At 44.8% G+C, this 22294-nt stretch overlaps 1 protein-coding gene across 1 annotated transcript in view; it reads left to right on the plus strand.

Annotated features, from left to right (window-relative positions):
* ITPR1 (inositol 1,4,5-trisphosphate receptor type 1) overlaps nucleotides 1-22294 on the plus strand; it is a 182507-nt gene that overhangs the window by 154078 nt on the left and 6135 nt on the right. The window contains exons 53-60 of the mRNA XM_074603193.1: nucleotides 610-785; nucleotides 2044-2208; nucleotides 3830-4025; nucleotides 5376-5477; nucleotides 7377-7516; nucleotides 8848-9013; nucleotides 9785-9945; nucleotides 21196-21357. Of these exons, the coding sequence (XP_074459294.1) occupies nucleotides 610-785; nucleotides 2044-2208; nucleotides 3830-4025; nucleotides 5376-5477; nucleotides 7377-7516; nucleotides 8848-9013; nucleotides 9785-9945; nucleotides 21196-21357 (1268 nt within the window). The remainder of the gene's footprint in view (nucleotides 1-609; nucleotides 786-2043; nucleotides 2209-3829; nucleotides 4026-5375; nucleotides 5478-7376; nucleotides 7517-8847; nucleotides 9014-9784; nucleotides 9946-21195; nucleotides 21358-22294) is intronic.

Genomic DNA, 22294 nt, shown 5'->3' on the forward strand with positions numbered 1-22294 from the left:
TTAAGAAATAGATGTCTCTTATATTCTGCATAAACCCAGGGTAAATGGTATTTTCGGCCAAGTATTTTTTTTTTTTTACGGCTCTTTCAGAGAAATGTATTTTTAGCAACACGGGCTTGATGTTATGTAAGCAGACGGTCCCATGGGACAGTCTAAATAGAACCAGAAATAGCAAGACATGACAAAAGCTGGTACGAGGTTTTTAACCAAAAGCATAATAGGAGAATCTGCTGTGAATCTGGACCTGGAGGAGTGTGGTGTCTGTCTTCACCTACCCATTCAGTGCCTCTACACAACACATTAGCACAATGCCTCTCCTTTTCAGCATTCAAGGGGTATAAGTAATGAACACTAAAGTGAAGAATCCTTTAATACTGACGCTTATCATTTACATAATGCTTTAGTAACAAGTTTGTAATTAAAATCTGCTGAAGGCATTGGGCTCAGATGTTCCACTTACTGCTTTGAAATCAGTAATGTCTGAACCTGAGGCTTAGTGATGCTCCAACAAAGATAAGATAAAATGGCATTTATTTGGTTATTTTGGTTTTGTTTTGTTTGGTTATATAATGTATTGAAATAGGGTTTGTTTTTTCCTCTGCACCCTAGGTACACTGGAGCCCCACTTGTCAGGCTTGCTGTGGACAGCAATGCTGATATCTCTGGCCATCGTTATCGCTCTTCCTAAGCCCCACGGCATCCGAGCCTTAATCGCTTCTACAATATTACGGCTAATATTTTCAGTTGGCTTACAACCTACTTTATTTCTTCTGGGTGCATTCAACGTGAGTATCAAGTGGGGTTTTTGAAGTTCTCTTGCACTTTATGTAAGGGTTTCTTACCTGCTCATGAAGATGTCGGGGAAAAATAGCCTGGGACACTGTGGTGGAACGGGCGGGAGGAATGACTCCCTCTTCGGACTGGTTCTAGCAGAAGTGCTTTGCTGCTATTCATTAATCCTGGCTCTCCAGACTGGACACCTTTAAGGTTCAGCTCAGTTTTGCCACAGTCTGGAAGCAGCTCCCATCCCAGCCCGAAATCTCTGTGACCCTAAAGTACTTGGTTATGTGCTCAAACCTATCTCCCGTTCAGCGACTGAGCTGCAGTATTTTCAGGGTTGTGTAAGATTCACTAAACGATGCATTTCCCAAATGTCTGCAGTCTACCTGCCAGCCAAAAAGCCAACACTGAGCAGTTTTGCTACAGCAATGTGTGGACTAAGCATGTAAGCTGAGCCACCCGAGAACTTCATTAACACTCAAACCCGGATACTTGTGGTCTCTTGTGGCAAGTGAACCAAAAGTGTTTCTCTCTGGCTGAGTCAGCAGGAGCTGTGCAAAGATGCGTCTTCTCAGACTCTTTGCCTTTATTACGAAGTGCCTGGCTTTCAAGTGCGTCATCTAATAGTATTTCTTGTCTTCAAAATACGTCACTGCCTGCCGTCTACCACCGAGTGGCAGTTGCATTGTGAGGGTGGTGGTTGTTGTTATGGGTAATTGTAGTGTTTAGCAGGTTCCAGGTAAGTTGGAGGCAGCTTTCCTCTGGCACTGATGGCTGGTGCTGCACAGGAGGATTACTGGGTGTGTGATCTGAGAGCGAAGTGCTGAGGGAATCTGGAGCACTTGCTTATTAACAAGCAATAGGGGGCGTTTCGGAAATGTAAGGGTTGCTGGAAGAGTTATTTGACTGCAGGAAGTGCCGTGCTTAGAACAGGGTTTATTTTTTACCTCTCGCACCAGGGAGTGTTTTTATTTTCTTCTTTAAATCTTAGTCTTGATGCCCTCCAACAAGAAGCTGGAGACAGGAGTCAGTGCACACGTTTTATTAGACATGTGCAGTTTTAGTTGTGGCTCCGTGTCTCAGCTGTGCAGGGAACCCAACAGCAGCAGCTTTTGACTGGCGTGTAAAATGCTGTTGGTGTAACAGACAGTTCAGACGGTCGTTGACATTGTCAAGGAGCCAGGTTACCTCCAGCTTTGAAAAATTGCCTTTTTTTCCTGAAAGCCACATATTGTAACTAACTTATGGTTAATCTTTCCTTAGGTTTGTAATAAAATCATTTTTCTGATGAGTTTTGTGGGTAACTGTGGAACCTTCACTAGAGGATACAAGGCAATGATCATGGACGTAGAGTTTCTCTATCACCTGCTGTACCTTCTGATTTGCGCTCTGGGGCTCTTCGTACACGAATTCTTTTATAGTTTGTTGGTAGGTATTCACTTCGCCCTCAGAATGTTTTTCTGTGTTTGTAAAGTCCCATCTTGGTCGTACACCACGTGCTCTCGTTTTGGTACTGGGAAGCTGTGGTGCAGACACCTTGGAGAACTGCACGCTGGAGACTTTGCTTGGGAGGAGTTACGGTGAGAGGCTACAGGACACTTCCTCGTGATTTGTACAGACAAGCAGAGAATTTCTTGTTCTCCTTAAGCATATTATACAAGATGTGTTTAAGGTTAAATTTAGATAAAATTGCTCTTTATGATAAATATGTATGCAGTTGCAATGAAGGTATTTAGCATTTCCCTGTGTGTGTTAGTCCTCTTAGACTTCGAAGGTGCAAGTTTTCTAGTTTAGATGGATTGTTTATAACCCTGCTCTGACTTCCAAGATAATAAACCAATTTAAAACGTTGTGACTCCAAGTTATGTCAATACGTGGTGAAGGTTTAAACCTTCTTAAGGCCATAGAAACTCTTACATGAGGGGGGAAAAAAAAAAAATCACTGAAAAATCTAGCCATAGAAATGTTAACTGAACAGTAGGCACTTTTGGAGTTACCATGGTATGAGTAAGAGGCACACAGTCTTTAAGATGGTTTACTCTGTTATCATCAATAACGATAACATAGTGTCCATGCTTTTGGAGCAGCTGGTTAACTTTGGAGTGTCTCCTTAGCTGCAGCTAGACTCCAGACCTCACACGACTGACACAGCTGCCTGGCATACGTGTTTTTTCTGTTTGGGGTGGAATTCATCGTGTACTGCACAATACTTCTAAGAATAAGCACTGAAGGAGTGTATTGAGTGTTGGTGGAGAAAATGTGTCACTTTTAAAGCAAACCGTAAATCCCATTCAGAACACTCTATTTTTGTCCCTTTGATGCTTGCTACCTCTTCTGGTAACTGAATTGGTTATCTTCTATATTCACGTAGGTCCAATATAACAAATACCTGTCCCCTTGCTGTCAGCCAGCGTAGCCAGCACCCTGCCTGGGCTGTGCTGGTGGATTGTCACAGACCCAGAGGAGTGAAAAATGAAGGAAACTTCTGTAATATAAACAAAAGAATTTGGGCAAAAAATATTGCTCGTTTAATTATACACTCAATAAACTAAGACTTAAAGTACAAAATGCTAATTGCATTTTGAAATGAGCTGTTTTGAGATTGCAATGGGGCAGAAAGTCCTAAAAAAAAAAAATACAACAGTGTGTTAGCAGCTTTATGTTTAAAGCATGCACTGTATATATAGCACTTAAGGCCCTCACACCAGGGAGGGACTTCTTCCCATGCGGCTGCTCAGGAGTGGAATCCATGAAGTGCAGATGAAGAGGAGAGTACAGCTGCCTCCGTTCTTCATGTCTCAAAGTGCATGGCACAAGACTGGTACAGTGGGGATGAGGGACCCCATCTTCTTCACCTCTCCCTATATTTTTCTTTGCCAATATGTTAAATTTCAGATAACTATAAAAAAAGAAAAAAAAAGTGCTCTTTAAAACATCCCATTGGTATTGTTAATGTGCTGCCCCAGGTTATGCCAACAAATGGGATGCCACCAGTGGTATTGGTACTGCGTGTGAGAAAGAGCCTTTGCTTTTGTTTGTTGTCCCCCAGCTCTTTGACTTGGTGTACCGAGAAGAGACCTTGCTGAACGTCATCAAGAGTGTCACTCGCAATGGGCGTTCCATCATCCTGACTGCTGTTCTCGCTCTCATCTTGGTCTACCTGTTCTCCATAGTGGGGTACCTCTTCTTCAAAGATGACTTCATCCTGGAAGTAGACAAGCTCCCTAATGAAACGTTGCTGCCAGGTTGGTACCAGCAACTCATTTTGACCGTTTGTGTTGAAGAAAGTAATGGGCTTTTGTTCCACGTGGCGTGCTGAGTGTCTTCCACCTCTTGCAAGACATACTGATTGCCTCACCCGTTTGACAGTTTCTTTCTTACAAAGGACACTGTTTAAATAGAAAATAAAAGTTAAAAAACCCCAAAGTGATTGGTGCAAACAGATACCCCAGTAGTTTTACACAACGCTGCAATGTGCTGCAGCAGAAGAGGGATGGGGAGGAGGAACCCCTGGAGGTAGCACTTGGGCTCTTCTGCACACGGTTGAGATTTCTCCCTTCGCTGTTTGCTGAAACAGTTGAGATTAATTCAGCTACACCTACTCCCTCCCCCAGTTTAATTACAAGCAGACTTTAGGTAGGCCATCGTGAAGGAGGCTCTGCACTGGGAGAATTCAGTTCTGCCTCCGTTTGCCAGATACTGAATGCTTATATTGGCTTTTAATGGTGGGGTTTACTTTCATCATAACAAAAATTAATATTTTACCTGAAATAACAGACTGAATATAAATGATGGGCATCAAAGAGATGCTCCTGTGAAGCAGAGGTTTATCTCTCTCTAACTCTGGTTTGTTCATAGTTTTTATAGACTGTATTAACCTCCCTCAAATGCTTGCCACAGTGAATTCCGTAGCAGACTTCTCTGTGCTGACCTTAAGTTGCTTATTGTAAGTTAAAATCTGGGATTTTTTTTTTCCCCACTCTGCAGCGTCAAGCAAGTAACTCAGTGGGTGGGAAGCACAGAAATTAAATTTGTTAGAGGAGAGGTTTGGGGTTTGCCTTGTTTTTTTTCCTCTGACACTTGATCTATTCAGACAAGTATTATTTGACTTCCCTACTATTTCTTTCTAATTTTACTGCCAACCCTGTGAGAGACCCAAACCTCACGGACTCTGTTCTTTCACATTTCCATGCGGCTGGAGAAATGTCAAAGATGTCTTACTCTGTGGCAGTAGGTTTGTTTTGAGACTTGCAAGGCAAGTTTGCAAGGCACCTTGAAAATTCACTGTGCGCTAGAACTTAGTATTTTGGGAACAATTTCAGTTACTCTCAACTTGGGAGCTGATGCAAAATAAATGCACAGCTTTGGTTTTTAATTCATAGAAATAATAAGAATTTTATGTTTGAATTTAAAATCATTGAATGTGTAAATCAGAAAGTGCTGAGCCCTTCTAAACTCCAGGATAATATGCTATTCTAAACCTGCCTAGTAATTGCACACTGACTATGATGGGGTGCCTTAATATCTGAGAAGTAATCTTGCAAAATGTACAAAATGTTAAACTATCCATTTGATTCATCACCTTCTGTTTTTAGATCGCACAGAACCAGGTGAGACCATGACGGGAGAGTTTCTCTATTCAGATGTATGCAAAGCAGGTAGCAGTGAAAACTGTTCTTCAATCATTCCTTCAGACCGTAAGTATCTGCTGTTGAATTCATAACTCACACCCTGAGTTTTCCCGCTTTTTCTAGTTAAGCACCTTAAATTAAAAAAAAAAAAAATTTCTTTAAAAATCCTATGTAATAAATTCGGCAACAAAGCTATCATCATGAGACTAACGTGAAAAAGGATGAACTTAGGCCAACAGTATAAATTACGTTTGTTACATGAAGTGATTAAACAAGAGAAACTTAGAGCTAAACCATACTTTGATAAAACAATCATCTTCTTTAATTTTCTACCTTATCAATTTGAGAAGGAAGTGATGCAGTTTACCTCTGCAAAGTTTATTATTTTAAAACATTAGTCTATTAAATGTGATCCCGAAGGATAACACACTATGAAATATGGAGCAGAACATTGTTTATTGTCAGCATTATTCTATCGAGCTAACTAAGGAAACTTTTTAATATCATGGCAGGAAGTACTCAATGGATTAAGTAGACAGGGTAGGTTTTGGGGCTTTTGAGATCAAAGAAGTGCATGCAAGATATTGCTTGTAGCATAATCGCCAGCCTCAGATTGGGTATTGAAATATTTCAGTTTTATTTTCTAGAGAATGTAATTTACTTGTCGGAGATTTACGATGCTGGCTGCGAGGACTAGACAGAGCATTGCTGTTTCTCTTTGAAGTGGAGCTCTTAGATGGGCAAATGTTTCAAAGGTCAATAACGGCCATGAGCCCGTGCTCGCAAGAGGAGATGGCTCTGTTTTGCTCAAGTGTCCTCTCTGATAAGCTAAGATTCAACATTGATATAAGAATAGCTGCTTTATTCAGCTCTAGGAGGAGTGTGCTGCTCTGTCTTTATACACTCTGGCTGCAGAAAGGAAAACTCCAGAGATGTTTTTATATTGTAAATAATCAACCTGATATCAGGGCCTTGTATGGCCAGGGCTGTTAATGATGCCCAAGTCCTTGGCCATTCCTCTGCCATCTTGGGTTTTGGCTATTTCTGGATTGCACGGGGATTTGGGCCCTTCTAAGGCTATTTGTGGGAAGGTGGGACCCACTCATGAGCATTTTCATGATGAAATGTAAGTCATGAGACTTTCAATGGGTACAAGGAGAGTATACGAGATTAGGTAATTAATTCTAGCAGTTCTGCAACTGAAACCGTGAAGTTGGAGGCTTCAGCCAAATGAAGAAAGGGTCAAAAAAAGCGTGTTGCTTTTTTAGTAGAACTCTGTTTCCATAAGCAGTGATATTTTAGCCATTTGAAAAATACAAGTCGAAGTTGCCATTTTGAGTGCAGCCCAAAGGCTGTGCAATCTGTTAGGCACCAAGGGAGAGTGTAAGAGGCAACACTTTGTCCTCTGAGCTGTCAAAAAGCTATGATTCTGTATAAACAGGCATCTGGTGATCTGAGCTATGCACGCTCACAAAAATGGAAAGAGATATTTAACCAAGTCAAAGACAGCAGTTCAAGCACAAAAGAAAACTCTGCTGGTGGGGAGAGGGGGCAGGCGGGAGCCAGAGCAGAGACCCACTCCCATGGTTATAGAATCATGAATTGTCTAGGTTGGAAGGACCGTTAAGATCATCGAGTCCAACCATCAACCTAACAAAACTACCACTAACCCATGTCCCTCAGCACCGCGTCTGCCCAGCTTTTAAATACCTCTAGGGATGGCGATTCCACCACTTCCCTGGGCAGCCTGTTCCAATGCTTGGCAACCCTTTCAGCGTAGAAGTTTTTCCTCATATCCATCTTAAACCTCCCCTGGTGGAACTGGTCGGCTCTTCGCAAGAGCTGAGGAGGTTTGGTTCGCTGGCTGGAAATCTGGCATTTTTTGCAAAGGGGAGAGAATAGAGAGAATTATTTAAAACTGGTCTTCTTGCCTTTGAAACGTGTCTTTGCTTGCTGTGTTAATAGAACTGATTGCTGAAGAAATGGAGGAAGAGAATAAAGAGCATACGTGCGAGACGTTACTGATGTGCATTGTTACTGTACTGAGTCACGGGCTCAGGAGTGGGGGTGGAGTAGGTGATGTGCTCAGGAAACCATCCAAAGAGGTAAATTATCACTGAATGGGGGCGGAAGAGTGATAACCATGTAGGGCTGGGGATCTAGTTCTGCTGGGGAAAATGTGTATACACTCCCTTTAAACAGATGTAGGATACATCGCGACTAGAAGGGACCACACTTTCTCTCCGTATAATATAGTTAAATTTCTGCAGGATCAATTAAACGGCAGACAGTTCAAACAAGCTTCTACCTGTCCTTGTTTTAGGGCTTTTTTAGCTTGAGGGCTGTCCAGAATGGGGCCCAAAGGAACAGAAATGGGGTAGCCGACAGGCTGTGCTTTGGGAATTCAGGATCTGGAGAAATAAGATAAGTACAAGCTAGTGAAAGAGTAGATAGCAGAATGAAAACGCAGTGGTAGCTGATCCCATGCCAGTGGCAGGGGTTTCTGTGGCGAGCATTCCTTGGGAAAGGTAAGATGTGTAAAACAGGGAATGGATGAGAGGACAAGGGACCAAGATGGGTTGGAGCTGGTAATGCAAGAAGGAAGGAACAATGTTGTTCAGAGGCATCATCAGAGAGCGAGGACCAGTCGAAGCAGCAGGAATTTTTGATAATACCCAAAGCTGCTCGTATCGCTGCTGCTTTAGCTATCTGTGCCCATCTGAGTCCCAGGCTGTTCTCCCGCTGGTCATTCCCCAAAACCATGCTAGGGGGAAAAGGAGCAGTCTTGGTCAGAGGGAATGCTTTTCTGTATTGCCTGCAATTTCAAATTGTTTTCTAATATTTAGCCTTCTTTCCAGCTTACCATGGTTTAAAAGTTACGTAATTCTTAATAAAAGTTTGGCACCCAACTGTCAGGATGATTCTGAAAAGGGGGGTTAGGTATTTGGGTATTCAGGCCTGCAATAAATATGAAATGAGTACCAGGAAGTCCAGCTTAATGTCCGCATACGTGGTTGTTAGCATTAATGAAATGAATACTATCAAATTCCAGTAAAAGACTTTATGGCCAACACTGATACTATATTGATGTATCAGCAAATTAATATAAGGATATAATTTGGATGGGCTGGCAGGGTGGGGGTGAGGAGAGAAGAAATTTCAATGTGTGAGGACAGACTTTGAGAGAGTAAGCAGAAAGAGCAGCTCTGCAGAGATCGCACCCTGGCAGCTGAGTAATTTGGCTTTTCTTTCAGTAATCTTGCGTTTTAGTTTCACTTAATGTTTGGGGCTGTAAGTTATCGAGGGCATCAGAAATGGAGACTCTAAAGGGAGGGGTTGTGGGGTGGCGTGTTCTGCTGCTGAACTGCGAAAGGCATGGTAAGGGTTAGATGCGCATGTATTTGGGTGGTTAATTATTAAAATATGTATCTTGCAGGAACCTCTCTTTGCTGCTAGAGTGATATATGACCTGTTATTCTTCTTCATGGTCATCATCATCGTCCTTAACCTGATTTTTGGTGTGATCATTGACACTTTTGCTGATTTAAGGAGTGAAAAACAGAAGAAAGAAGAAATTTTAAAAACGACTTGCTTTATTTGTGGTAAGTGGAGAAGCACACTGAAGAATAAGGGGTTACTCTGTCAGAGTCAGAGGTGGCTGCAAACTGGCAGGAAATGGGAGTCTTGAATTCCTGGCTGTTCCTACCTTGCATTCCTCAGCAAACTGATATTCTTGGTACCACGTGCGTAGGAGCTTGGCAGCAGGAAGAGATGGGGAACGTATGCTCAGTATACCCTTTTTTCCTCAGATCCTTAGTTTCTGTTTCTCCTGTGCTTCAAAGAATAATTTCCTGTTGGAATGGGAGAGACTTTCATAAACAGTGTTTTTTTTCCAAGGGTGCTGAGTGTCGAGTAGTGCCTGTGAAAGCTTTTCCCATCAGTCGATTGGGAATTAAGTTGCTGAGCCCTTGAGGCCGGCGCGGTTGGGATGGCCATGCAGAAGCTGCAGAACGTGCGGACTGGCAGAAGTAAGCTTTGGGAGTTTGCTGTGAAGCAAATGTTGTATTTGGTATCATTTTGCCTAAAAATAGGAGATGAGTTATGAAAGGCAACGAGCTGATGGCATTTTTTTTAACCAAAGGTTTTCTGGTTTGCATAATAAGTGCGAGTAGTACTTCTTATGCCTTCTTTCCTCTTCTCACTACATTGTGGCCATTTCTTAGAGAGTTTATCCCTGTTATTCAGTGTTCCTTTAGTACCGACTGTGACTGTTAGAAGTGCATCAGGCTGTAGAAACGAGTTTTGTTCTTAGAGCTCTCTTTCTTAGTACCAGTTCGTAAATATTAAGGGTTATATATGTGTCACTCTTGTAGGTTTGGAAAGAGATAAGTTTGATAACAAGACAGTCACATTTGAAGAGCACATTAAAGAGGAGCACAACATGTGGCATTATTTGTGCTTCATTGTGTTAGTGAAAGTGAAAGATTCAACAGAATATACCGGACCAGAAAGTTACGTGGCAGAAATGATCAAGGTAAGTTTGAGGTTTTGCCTTTTTTTTTTTCTCCCCTGTATTAGACTAACCTACTGGCACATTTGGTAAATACAGTATTATGGATTTTGTTTATTTTGTAAGCAAAAACTTGGAGTAAGACCTTTCCTACAACAATAAGCTTGATCCAATGCCTTTCCTTTTAGAAGCATCTTCTAAAGATAATGTACTTAAGATGTACTTGGCAAGATAACTGGAGAAAAGACCTTGGGTTGATGGCAGCACACTGCAGTGTGCTGGGAAGGGCTGGGGCACTTGTGGGAGCCGACACGTGCTGCAGCACCGCAGTCACACAGCAATTTGCGTCTGTGTACCCGCAGCTTCCCAGCCTCCAAAACACTCCGGTGTGTGCACCCAAGCAGGTGGCAGTGAGCAGTGACAGCTAGGTAGTCGCCGTGGTTTTAAATCCGGTGAGAAGTTTTGAAAACTAACATTGGAGCGAGAATATTTTCAAGCTGGTGGAAGTATCTGAAGTATCACAAACAAGTTATAACCCGTCCCAATATAAGTATCTTAAACTGACCTGTAGGATTTGTTGTCATATGATTTTAGCTTCTTATTGTAAAAATTTAAAATTACTATCTACTCAATTGTAAGGCCTTTTAAGGAGAGAATGAAAAGCCTCGTCTCTGCCGAGCTGCAGGTTCAGAGCTCCTGGAGTTAGATCCTAAACCTCAGTTACTAGTTTATGTGTCTCCTGGCTAGTTAGCAAAAGCTGTTTCTGATTTATAACGTTTCAATTAGTTATTTCTTTATTTGCCTTCAGACAAATAATTAGCAGAATCCTTTTATTTGTCTCAACTTTTTTGCTGCAGAAGTACAGCCTACCTTTAAGTGGGCAATTTGTCGTGGCCCGGTCAGATGTAAGTCCCACCCCGATCTCTTCGAGGTTAAACATGTTACTTTGGGGTCACTAAAGTGTATGTCCTAGTTCTGGATTTCTGCCTCTCTAATGAGGGCTCAAAGAAATCTTGTGAGCAGTCACCTGATAGAGGATTAGCGCAGTGAGATAACTAAGCCCATCGCTGCTGCTTTCTAGTCTGACTGATTATATTGCTCCTTTATTTATCCCACTGCTGCAAGCATTACTTCAGGGGCAAGCGCTGCACTCCTTAAATTCTACTTCTAAAAGACCATTTTGTCTTGTGTTAAAACTAGTTAAAAAAAAAAACCTTTCAATTAATGAACAATTTATTAACAAGTTATTATTTCAGATTAACAGTTCAAAGTAGGTAAGAACCAAAAACCAGAATATGTTTGCAATAAACGCAAAAACTGGAGAACTTTTATCAGAATTCCCATTCATAGAAGTGTCAGCAAAGGCTAATTACTGTGTGTTGAATGGGAATGTGGATGAATTATGCATAGACCAAGTGTCTTGTGCAGATGCAATTTTATGTAACTATGTGCTGTAGGTAGAGATTTGGAGTACGTCTTATAGTTGGTGGTTTTTTGCATTTCACAAGCCAGTTTTAAATTGAGAACTACCAGTAGGGTCTCACTGTGATGCTGTTGAAAGCGTGTTGTAACCGTACGAGCCATAGAATAGGAAGTAAATTTGCTTTGCACATCAGTGGTCTGGTGTGACCGGCGCAGCTGGGGCTGCTGCTGGCCTGGCACCGAGATCTCGGCGGCGTTCTGCAGTCCACGTATTCCTTAGGGCTGCTCTGGCAAAGCCTACTCTGAACATCAGCAGCAATTTCTTTCCATCGTCCTTTCACATTAAAAACATTCTTTGCTGCCCTAGGAAATCTGAATGTAAAACATGATGAATATATCTCTCTACCAGACCTGTTCTAAATACTTCTGTAGGAGTCAGAAATCCTTTTTTTTGCCTCAGGTGTATCTAAAGTAACTTGGGGCATGGGTCATCTTTTACTCAAGCCTTCTGTTTTCATTCCATGAACCTAGGACAGGCAAAAGGAAAGCCTTTTAAATATGTTAGTGGTTCCAAAGATTCTGATTCGCCTGTTGGAGGTGATGGTTTATTTTGTATTTGTACAGGAGGCTAATGGGAACCTGTGATTGCTTATAATGTCTGCAGTTACCAGATTCTCCTGGAAAGCCCTACTCGTGTCAGGGTTAGATTGAAAGGGGATTTTCTCCCCACATTTTCAGACTGAAGGTGGCACTCTAACATCTTTGATAATGACAGAGATGGGGCATGTCTTTTCCATGGGCTGTTATGTGGTACCATTGTTCAAGTGCAACTTATACCCATTTTTAGTAGTTGAGGGTAGGAAGCATCACGTGCTCCAGATCATACTGTGATGACAGAACACACCTCAAATGCACTTCACCTTTGCTCTGACTCCCAACAGAATATCTTTAGAAAACTCTTGGATTTCTGCCTTTTGGGAATAGTAAAAAAAAAAAAAAGCCTCTGCCATTTAGTATTTGTGGGTTGTTCCAACACCACAGAACCTTTAAAAAAAAAAAAAGGAATTTAGGACACTAAAATTATATTCACCATCAGCCTGTGAGTTGCATCCAGTGCTGCTTATACAGTGCTTTAAAGATATTTTAAGCACTGTGGTATCAAAAGAATCCTGGACAATTTCACTTATGCCGGTTAGTGAATATTCAGAAGCTTTAGGAGTGATGTTGAATTTTGATGTTTCCTTGACTAAAAATAATGTGTGTAGAAAGGCAATTTTGAGGCTGTCCCCTGTACTGGAGAAGGTAGAGCTGAATCTTGCCCATGGAATTAATCTGCAGGAATCTGACCCAGCTTAAAGAGAAATTGTAGCCATGAAAATCAATGATTAACTACAGTTCTTTAGTGAATTTTGTATTTCTTCATGGATTGAAGCTCATTAAGTTAAAACACAGCATGCAGAAAGAAGTCAACTTGGAAACAGAGTTTAAACGTTAGAAGTATTTTGAACGCTGTAAGCGTGATCAAAACAAATATTAAAAAAAACCACGGTGATCTGACAAAGCAAAATCTAATCTACTGTGGTTTAGTACTGATTTGTAATTACACCTTCCGTAATGTTTTTCTGCTACAAATACGGGTCTGTTGGTGCTGGCAATCGTGGTTTATTTGTGTTGAAGTCCCCCTGTGCTTGCGGAGCCCTGCGTGTCCCTGTGCGTGTCCGTGGGAAGCCAGGCTGCACGGCTTTCTAGCTCCAAGTCCAGACTTCTGATAGGAAGCCTGGAATTCATTGCCAGCTTTTCCCCCTGTAAACAGGGACAATATTCACTTTTGTCAGTAAGGTGAGCGTGTGCCTGCTGGAATACAAGACGTAAAACTTGGGATATCTCAAGAATCTTAGCTGGGAATGGCCAGAGCCGTGCAAGGTAGGAATGGTGTTTGATGTAGAAGCTGAGCTCTCGTACACACCCGAGCTGCTGCGGTGACTCATCACCTCTCCTGAAGTTCTTACCAGCGCTGGCGGGGCTGATAACCTCATGCGTTTCAGGAGATGGCAAACAGAAGCTTGGCGTGAAGCAGCTCATCTTCGAAATGCATTCTTGTGCCACCTCCTGATACCTATTAAATAGCACCGACAGTACTATAGGATGTGAGAAGGCATCTAGTGGTAATAGAGATGGTCTTTAATTCTTGGTGTTTCTAGAGCCCTCCTGATGACCTAACTTTTGTTCATCTGGCTAAATCACTGCAGATGGGCACTTAAGATAGGGAGGCTTCAAGATGGATCAATGTCTTTTGAAAAGTGTTTATCTGGAAAGTATGCTAATGGTGCTGCAGAGCTAGTAGTCCAGTGCCTCCCGTGTTTCCCAGGAACCAAGGCGTAGGGTTCGGCTGCTCTGTGGCTTCGTAGTCACCAGGGAAGATCAGGTGATGTCTGAATAATACCAAGTGTGTAGGAGGTGGGGGGATCCACTTATCGTGTTGGCCAGACATTGACATCCCCACCCAAATGACTAATGTGAACTCCCTACAGATTAGTTCATTTAAATGTCTTATCTGCCCATCCTGTCTTGAGAATTTTTGAAGTTTTCTGCCTTTGCCTACAGTTCTTGTGGCAGCCGTGCCGGCAGCAGCCCCATCAGTGCAGCTGTCTCTGGCCTCTTGGCAAAGGTCCGCTACAAACAGCTGTTTGCAGGCATTTAGAATATGTAAAAAATTCTTACTCTGAAGCCCGATATGTGGAAAACCACTTCAGTTTCCTTTGCATTCATGAGCCGTTGTGCATGCAGCTGCACTGTGCTGTCACTTGCATGGGCAAATATTTGCATACACAATTCTTGCATACCCTAACGTGGGGATTTGCATATACACCTTCACATCAGCGTTTGATCGGTGTGGGTAAGCGCCGCATGGCCGGGAGTGATTTTTATGCACACAGATGTGCATATTGAAAAATAAGGGCTTGTTTGGAAAAGTTGTTAGCACAAAGCTTCTTAACTAGCTCTTGTAGTTTCCACAGACTTTTAATCTCGTGTTGCACCAGGCAGGATCCATGCCATTAACCTGCATTACAAAAGCGAGGCAGAGAGGTGGAAGGGATTGCCCAAGCTCACGTGTCCTCATCGAGAGCGCTGAGTCCCGAATCTTCAAGTGGATTGTGTCATCGTTTGAAAATGAACCATTTATAAATAGGAGTGATGGTGCAGATATCTCTAAAGGAATTTGGAATGGAAATGAAAGCTTAAGATTTCCTTTTGTGCCCTGATTAACCTCTTTTTACAAAACTGGAAATTTAAATATTCTACTGGACTTTTTTTATTTGTCTTGAGCTATGTGCTCTACTGTAATTCAAAAGTATTTCTTATTACTGTTTTGAGTGTCTGGTGTAGCCTGTAACTTCTGCCGAGACGTCAGCAAAGGCAAGGTTTCATCAGCATCAGGCTTTTAAAATTACATTCTTCCAGAAGTGCAAGTTTGACCTGAAACCTCTCCTGAGAAGTTAAATGCCCAGCCCCGGCTGTCGCAGTGCTCCGGAGCTCAGCAGGAGCGTGCGATTCCCAGCCTGCAGCAGGCTCACATGGTGGTGGCTCTGAAGGGTTCCTGTGTCCCCAGGCTCTGCATCCCATATAATTTGGCTGGAGATGGCCAAGGCTGGATTTGACCTGCAGCACCTATAGGAATAACAAGCGGCAGGCCGAGATGCTTCAAGCCCAAAGCATTTCAAAAGCGGCTTAATGATTCCAGCACTGGTGAAAGGCATGTATATATACAGCTGAAATTAGAGTCTGAGAAAGTATTAGAGACTTAGTTACATTTGTGTGTAATTTGTATATTGTATATATACAAATCCTGTACTTTGGGGCAAAATCAAAAAGATTTGTCATATCAATACTTACCAACCCGATTGCAGATGCAGAATAGAGCAGCCCGTACAAATAACTTGTAGGCAGTTGTTTGGTTATTGAGGAAGAAACTGGGGTTTCTTCAACTGAGTGCAAGCTGGGAGAGGAGGAGAACTGCGGAGGTCAGCTTCTGAATTGGAGCTGATAGTGCTTAATTTGGTGGTATCTTCCCAACAAGCTGCATCTTGAGATACCTTACCAGAGTTAGTCAATTTAATTACAGGGTTAAACAACAAATAATAGCAGAGGCATAGAAGAGGCAAGAGGTGTGTTTGGCAGAAGGCTTTTGGCTGTTGGAAACACTGTGTCATCGGCACAGGTTCCAGGCTTTGCATTTAGATGGTGAAGTAACTTGTTCCGCCCTTGAAATCGGCGTTAAGGTACAAACCAGAAGCTACGTGGGGAGAAATGGTTGGTCAACCTCCTCTTCCCCACACAGCCCCGGCGCGCTCTGTTCTCCAGAGGCGTGCAAGCCGGCGTGCCCTGCAACCTGCTGCGGAAAAAAACCCTCCCGTTGCTGGCATTCACCTTACATGGCTGAGTTGTTGTTTTTTCCCCTGATAATAAGCCACCTGGGCAGGCGCCCATGCTGGGAATATTGGGTCAGCATCCCCTCTGACGAGCCAAAGGTTTCACTTTGGCTGAGTGTGTGGCAGAAAAAGGGTCTGGGTGGATGAAAACAGGAGCAAAGGCTTCAGCCCAATTCCGTGTAATGGTTTGTTTGCATAACGTGCTGGGAATCGGGTGGATCCCAACGCAGCTTGCAGGGTGGGCTCCGTGTCCTTGCTGCTGGGGCTCCGCCAGGGAGCTGGGGGGGGAAGGTTTCCACCTGGACACCATTGAGGGCGACACGCTGGGGAAAATAAACCGCGAGGTCTGCAACGCTGGCCAGCACAAAAAAAGCCCCGTGGGGCTGTGTGTGCCGAGGAGGTGGCCCGGGGCTGGGGTGAGGTGGCCATGCCCTGAGTCATTGCTGCCGCTGCCTCCGCGAGCCCAGCTGTGCCAGAGAGCCCGTGACCCCGTGCCGCGGGGTGCTCCAGGGCTGTGCCGGATGCATTGTGCAAGAGTAGGTGGGTGACTGCAGCCGCGGCCACCAGCAGCTGTTTGTTCAGCCTTTGCATGCTTAATTGTTCTGTCCTACCCAGCTGATCGTGGTGAAACGCGTCCTACTTAAAATGTAGATCCAAACAGCGCAGAAGTAGGTTGCTGTGGAGAGGTGGCTCTGTTGTTTCTGCAGGAGAAAGGAGATGGCCTTCTGGGATTCCCAGCGGGGCCAGCTGCCACGGTCGCATCGAGCTGGGTGGTGCTTGGTGGGGTAACTTCACTGCTGGTGAACACAACACTCGGCTCGAGTGAGTCACCTGCAGCAGGGCAGTCACTGGGACACACTGGGGGGATCATTTCATACAGGGACGTGATCATCTTCCACCTTTGGGCATGGTGTCTGTCTTCCAGCCTCCCTGCTCTGCACCAGTGGAAAGACCACTTAGGTATTTAATCTATGGAAACAGTGCAAAATGAGATTTTTTTATATCATTAACGCTGTATCATCAGCCTTCTGTTTAGAGACATGGTGGATGTGAGGGTTTGAAAATACTCCTGGTGTGGAGGGGGGACACAGTCAAGCGCCGTTCTTCATGGCGAGGGGAGAAGTGTGGCTTGGTGTGGAACAAGTGATGGTGGTCCCTTTGCAGAAGAAAGAGAGAACCTGATGCGGGGCTTTTTCCAGGAAGCTCAAGAAAGAACCAAGAGGAGTTTTATCTCACTGCAAACAAACAAAAAAAGTAATTTTCAAAGTGCTTCACCAAGCTGTTTATTAGCGGTATGGGTATGATTTTTAACAACACATGACAGAAACTGAAATTTGCTGCTGCCGCCCTTCCCCTTCTAAGCGAGGGCTGCTAGACAGCCTTCCGATGGCAGGCTACAGGATTTATTTTAAGCATTGAATTAGCCCTTCAGCACCCCATAAATATTAGGAGCAGTGGTAGCTGAGCAAATGGAGACCCAGAAGAGGAGCGGCGACTTCCTCGCGGTGGCTGACAGCGAGGACAAGCCCTGGTCCGTGCCGTTAGCGGCCGCCTCCTGCCTGAGGAGCAGGGCTAATGCATCTCTTGGCAGGGCTCACGCGGAGGTTGCCTCAGAAACCTTTCTTAGAATAAACTCTTCGGCAGAAGTAGGGAGGAGCGGGCACTTCTCAGAATGAATTGCATCTGCATCATGCAGTGCCGCTTCCTCTTTTTTTCAAATTTCCAATTGTGGACGGTCAGCATCGCCCCCATGTCTGAGATTTAATGATATTTGCTCTACCAGAGGGACTTTTCCAACTTTACCTAGAAAAGAGCTAACCCGAAACCCAGCACTTGTGGTTAGCCAGCTTCCGTCAGCGGCTTCAGTCGGTTCGTCTGTTGAAGCAGAGGAAGCCGTGGCTGTGACGGGAAGAGGGAGCTGACTGCACACCAGGATCCTGGTGCCGCCGTTCGCAGGAGGACCACAGCAGACAGTGCATAAAGGCATCGGTATGCGAGGTGCCAGCAGCCCGGCGGGACCAGGGACAGGCAGGGAAAAGGATTGCGGGGGGAGCCTTTCCCTTCACAGCTCACTTAGCGCCTCTGAAAACTAGCAAAACCCCTGGTGAAAGATGTGAGGCTGTATCTTTAAAGGCACCCCGGTGTTCAGTTAAAGTTCAGCAGAAACTAGATCATCGAGATATAAATCTTTTATTCAACCTTGAATAGCAGCGCTCTGCAGAGGGGCCGGGAGCCGGGCTGACTGCCGCACGCCGGCCCAGCGGGCTTGTCAGCCACTGACCTTTCTGCATTCCTGCTTATTTCCGTTTTCACTGTCTCCGCTTGAGGCATCGTTATTTATTTATTTAAAAGAAAACACCCCCCACAACCACCCCTCCTGCCTTTGGGGCAGAAGTCTGCGTTTCAGCCGTCTGGTCACATCCAGGCTCTCCAGCTTGTCTCTGCGGCACTGGTGCAGGTGGCAGGAACAGGCTGAAGGTTTCCAACATGAAGCCAGAGCGAAGGGGTGCAGGATGGTGTATGCAAAGAGGAGGAGGAGGAAGAGGTGTGCCCCTGCGTGCTGGCAGCATCCCTGCTGCCCTCTCTGGAGAGTCCCAGCGGCCATCATGGGCCAGTGAGTACAGGGGCCAGTTCTGCCTGCATCGCTGCAGTGTTGCCAGCACCTCTGTCCCCACGGTTCCTCACCTTGGGGTGTTTGCCCGGGCTGTTTGGGTGGACATCCCCGTATTTCTGGCTGGGTGGCAGCTGGACACTTCCAGGTTGAACTTTGGGTTTGAGTCATGCCAACAAGCTACTTGAAACCTGATCAGGAGGGCAGGTGAGGTCCAGCCCATGACATGGGTTGGCAAAGTGATGTCCTTCCCCAAGTCTGTCTCTGCACAGCAAATTTCCAGGTGCCCCTGTTGGGTCTTCCGCAGGTGGATCAGAACTCAGCAGGGGTATTCCCAGTTCCAGGCTCAAAAGGGAGTCCAGGAGACTGCCCAGGCAGCCCTGAGTCATGTCTCCTTTTCGTTAGCCTTCTCCTTTCTCAGCTCACGTGGAGCATTTTTGTTTTTAGTCTTTCACCATGAGAACTAGAGAGGCACTTTGTTGTTTTTTCAAGTGAAAGCCAAGATTTCCCATACTCAAGTGAACTTCAAGAGCTGGGGCTTTCAGAAAGCCAGTGAGTATGAAACTTCTGACAAGCCTGCAGAAGCTGGCAATGCTCTAACGCTTGATGCTTTGGTTTCACCATCCGAGACTGCCTGTCACCTTCCCTGCCTGTAACGATCAAGTTGCAGCCTCTGCAACAGCTACAGCGTTTGCTTATATTGCAAAGTAATACTAGAAAAGGTTCGCGGGATTTGTTAGTGAAATGTTGCAGGTAGGGAAAAGTTGGTGTTTCCACGTCCTGCTCCCCTTGTCCCCTTCATCCTTCAGAAGGATGGTTCCTGGCAGCACTCTGGGGTGGGCTTGGAAAGCTCACCTCTTCGGGAACAAGTGAAATAACAATATTTGCACAGCAAGTGAGGAATGGACGGGAGCTTCAGGGCTCTGCTACTGCGTCTGCCTGGAAGCCTCAGGACACAGACCTCTGAGGGTCCAGGCAAACCTGTGAATATAAATTGCATTTCAGTCTAGTTTGACTTGACCCTGAAAACCTCTGTCCTGGAGGAGAGCAGGGAGGGAAGAGCAGTTGGTTTAGTTTGTTTTCCCTGGGTGGGGAGGGGAAATGCTTGGGGGGAGGTGCTGGACCTGAGCGCTGGTGCCGAGCCTGCCCTCTTCCCTAATGAGGATTTTACTACGTCTGGAAGAACGCAGTGAAATGTCGCCTGTTACTACTATTAAATCTTAATTGTGGGACTCTCGTTTCCTAAAGTCCAAAATATTTTGGCACTTGTCTTGATAAAGGCATATTTTTTTTGTACATATATTTTTTTCTTTTATTAGCAGAAACCATCTGCCCTGTAAACAGAGATCAGGAGGAAAAAAGTCTTCCTGGCAGTTCTGCATCACGTGGGGATCCGGTGGTGCGCTGCATGGAAAGGGCCCACTTTCTGCCTTTTAATCTCAGCAATAGCAAACTCCAAGCAGATCAGAAGCAACTAATTTAAGACGATGAATCTTGGCATCACATCTGACTTGCAGAAAGGACGTGGCTGTAAATCTCCGTAGAGGTGGACAGACCCCATTTCAGTGGGATGGATGCTGCTGGGGATGAGTGAGCGTGGAGGGGGGGACAGAGAGGTGGGAGAGCGGGTTCGAGTTAGAGATTTGGGCAGGGAATGGCAAAAAGCCAAAGAGAGTTTGCTCTGCCGTAAAAATAAGCCCTAGGTTTGAGAGAAAGCCCAGCGAAGAGCCTGGCCTGCTAAGCGGAGCGAACTTTGGTCGCCGTTAATCAGTGATGTCAATTGATCGTTGGTTTGGGATACTGCGAATCCAGTAGGCTATTACCGTTTCATCTGGTTTGTTTAAAATATTACCAGTTGTTGCAGCGTCATCTACGAGAGCGCACACATCCTTATCTCATCCAGTGTTAGTTTAACTTCCATTTCAGAGAGTATCTCCAGCGTGGGAGGAGAACCAGACTAGATAGGAAACCAGTTCGGTGTTGAAATTTAAGGTGTCAAGATGCGGTATGCACCCCTCCTCCTCTTTTGTGGCTTTCTATTCCGTTCCTGCTTTTATTTTTAACGTCACTGGCGTGTACGTGAGTGTATGTGTGAGCCTCTATGTACATACCAATAAAACCGAGCACGTGTCCACTGAAGCTCCTGACTGTAACTTAAACATGGAATATTAGAGAATTTGTATGCCTGAATGAAAATTTTATTATAAGCAATTCATTATAACTTAATCTGGCCCGCATTTTAGCCTGAATCAGCCAGTCGGAATATGAATTTTTTTCTTTTTTCTTTTTCATTAAAAAGGAAGTATTTCAATTAGGAATGTATTTCCAGGTAGAACGTGGTTTCTTTCATTAGAAAGCATGTCCAGACTTTGCTTGACTGAAAAAATCAAACCAGCTTTATCAGCAGAAAATCTCCAACAAAGACAAATTAAAAGACTATAAGATGGGGGCAGATTTTCTAGCACTGGAAAGTTCTTGTCCGGATGTGAAATCTGGGCTGGTTTAATGTCCAGCGTTTGTGTATTACAGTGAAGTGTATTTGAAGAAGAAATGGCTGGGGAGAGGGAGTTGCTGGAAAGGAAAAGCCAACAATAAGCAGCCTTAATTTTCAGTAGTTAGGTCTGAAGTGCCTCATTGCCTGTAGCGAGCAATTTTGCAGACTTTCCAGTAAGATGCAAATGAAAATAACTACAGAGGCTGTGTAGCTGAGGAGTGTGCCCGCACAGCGTTGGAGATCTCTCTGCACTCAGCCACTCGGGTGCAGGTTTTCCTTGGGCAAATGCTAATTGTGAACTCGTGTGTGATTCTCAGGAGAGAAACCTGGACTGGTTCCCCCGGATGCGGGCCATGTCACTTGTGAGCAGCGACGCGGAAGGGGAGCAGAACGAGCTGAGGAACTTGCAGGAGAAGTTGGAGTCCACCATGAAGCTTGTGACCAACCTCTCTGGCCAGCTGTCAGAGCTTAAAGATCAGGTAAGGGAGAGCTGGCTGCGAACGTGCGGCTACGCACTGGTACGGGCAGGACAAAGGTCCTGCAAACCTGTCGTACAAAGGGGTGTTTTACAGCTCCGTGGCTTCTGCAAACCCCGTTTGTAAAGTAACTTGTGTTTAGGAAAGAAGAGAACAAACAAAATGTCCTTTCAAAACCCTGCGCCCCTGCTGAGCTGCCTGGCAGTGCTCACCGAGCCCCTGTGGTCCAAAGTGGCCACCTCCAGAAAGGCAAAACTTGCTTTAAAAGAATCAAAGCTGAAGTTGGCTTAAATCAGTCATCGCTGGTGCAGGCAGCCTGCATGCATGTGGTGTTGGTGTTGTTGTTGTTGTCGTTACGGGTTTTAACCCGAGACCTTAGCACGATCCTGTAAGTCAGAGGGTGTGATATTGATAGAAGTGCTGTGTTGCTGCGCGGACCTCAAAACCCACTGAGAAACTGGAGAAATACTTGAGTGGTTAGCTTGCACTGCTCTCCTCCCTGCTACCGCTGCTACTGCAGATAGAATTTGGCTACTGTCACACTTCAGGCTGCAGCAGAGACTGACATACCCACAGAAACATTTTGCACTGCGGCATGTATTGCTGCTGCTGAACAGTCCGCGTAGTGTGTTGAACACTGTGTAGACCTCTGAGTGGTTTTTCAGTGCGGCAGTTCTTCTCTGCAGCAAGATTTCGAGGACTTGTGTTAACTTTCAGCTTGGCTGGGTCTTGAGCAGATGTTAGGGATCGTTCCCAGCCCAAAGCCGGCGATGGCTTTGTGAAAGCCACAGAGGCAGCAGGGCTTTATGTCATGTTGTCCGTACAGATAACAGCCTAACTGGAAGGAAAAGGGAAAATGCTGTTGCCTGCCCTATAGGGAGCTGTTTGTGATGGCAAAGTGACTAGGTGCTTATCTTTATGAATTAATAACCTGAGCTAG

Source organism: Larus michahellis, chromosome 10, assembly GCF_964199755.1.
Source record: "Larus michahellis chromosome 10, bLarMic1.1, whole genome shotgun sequence".
Lineage (NCBI taxonomy): Eukaryota > Metazoa > Chordata > Aves > Charadriiformes > Laridae > Larus > Larus michahellis.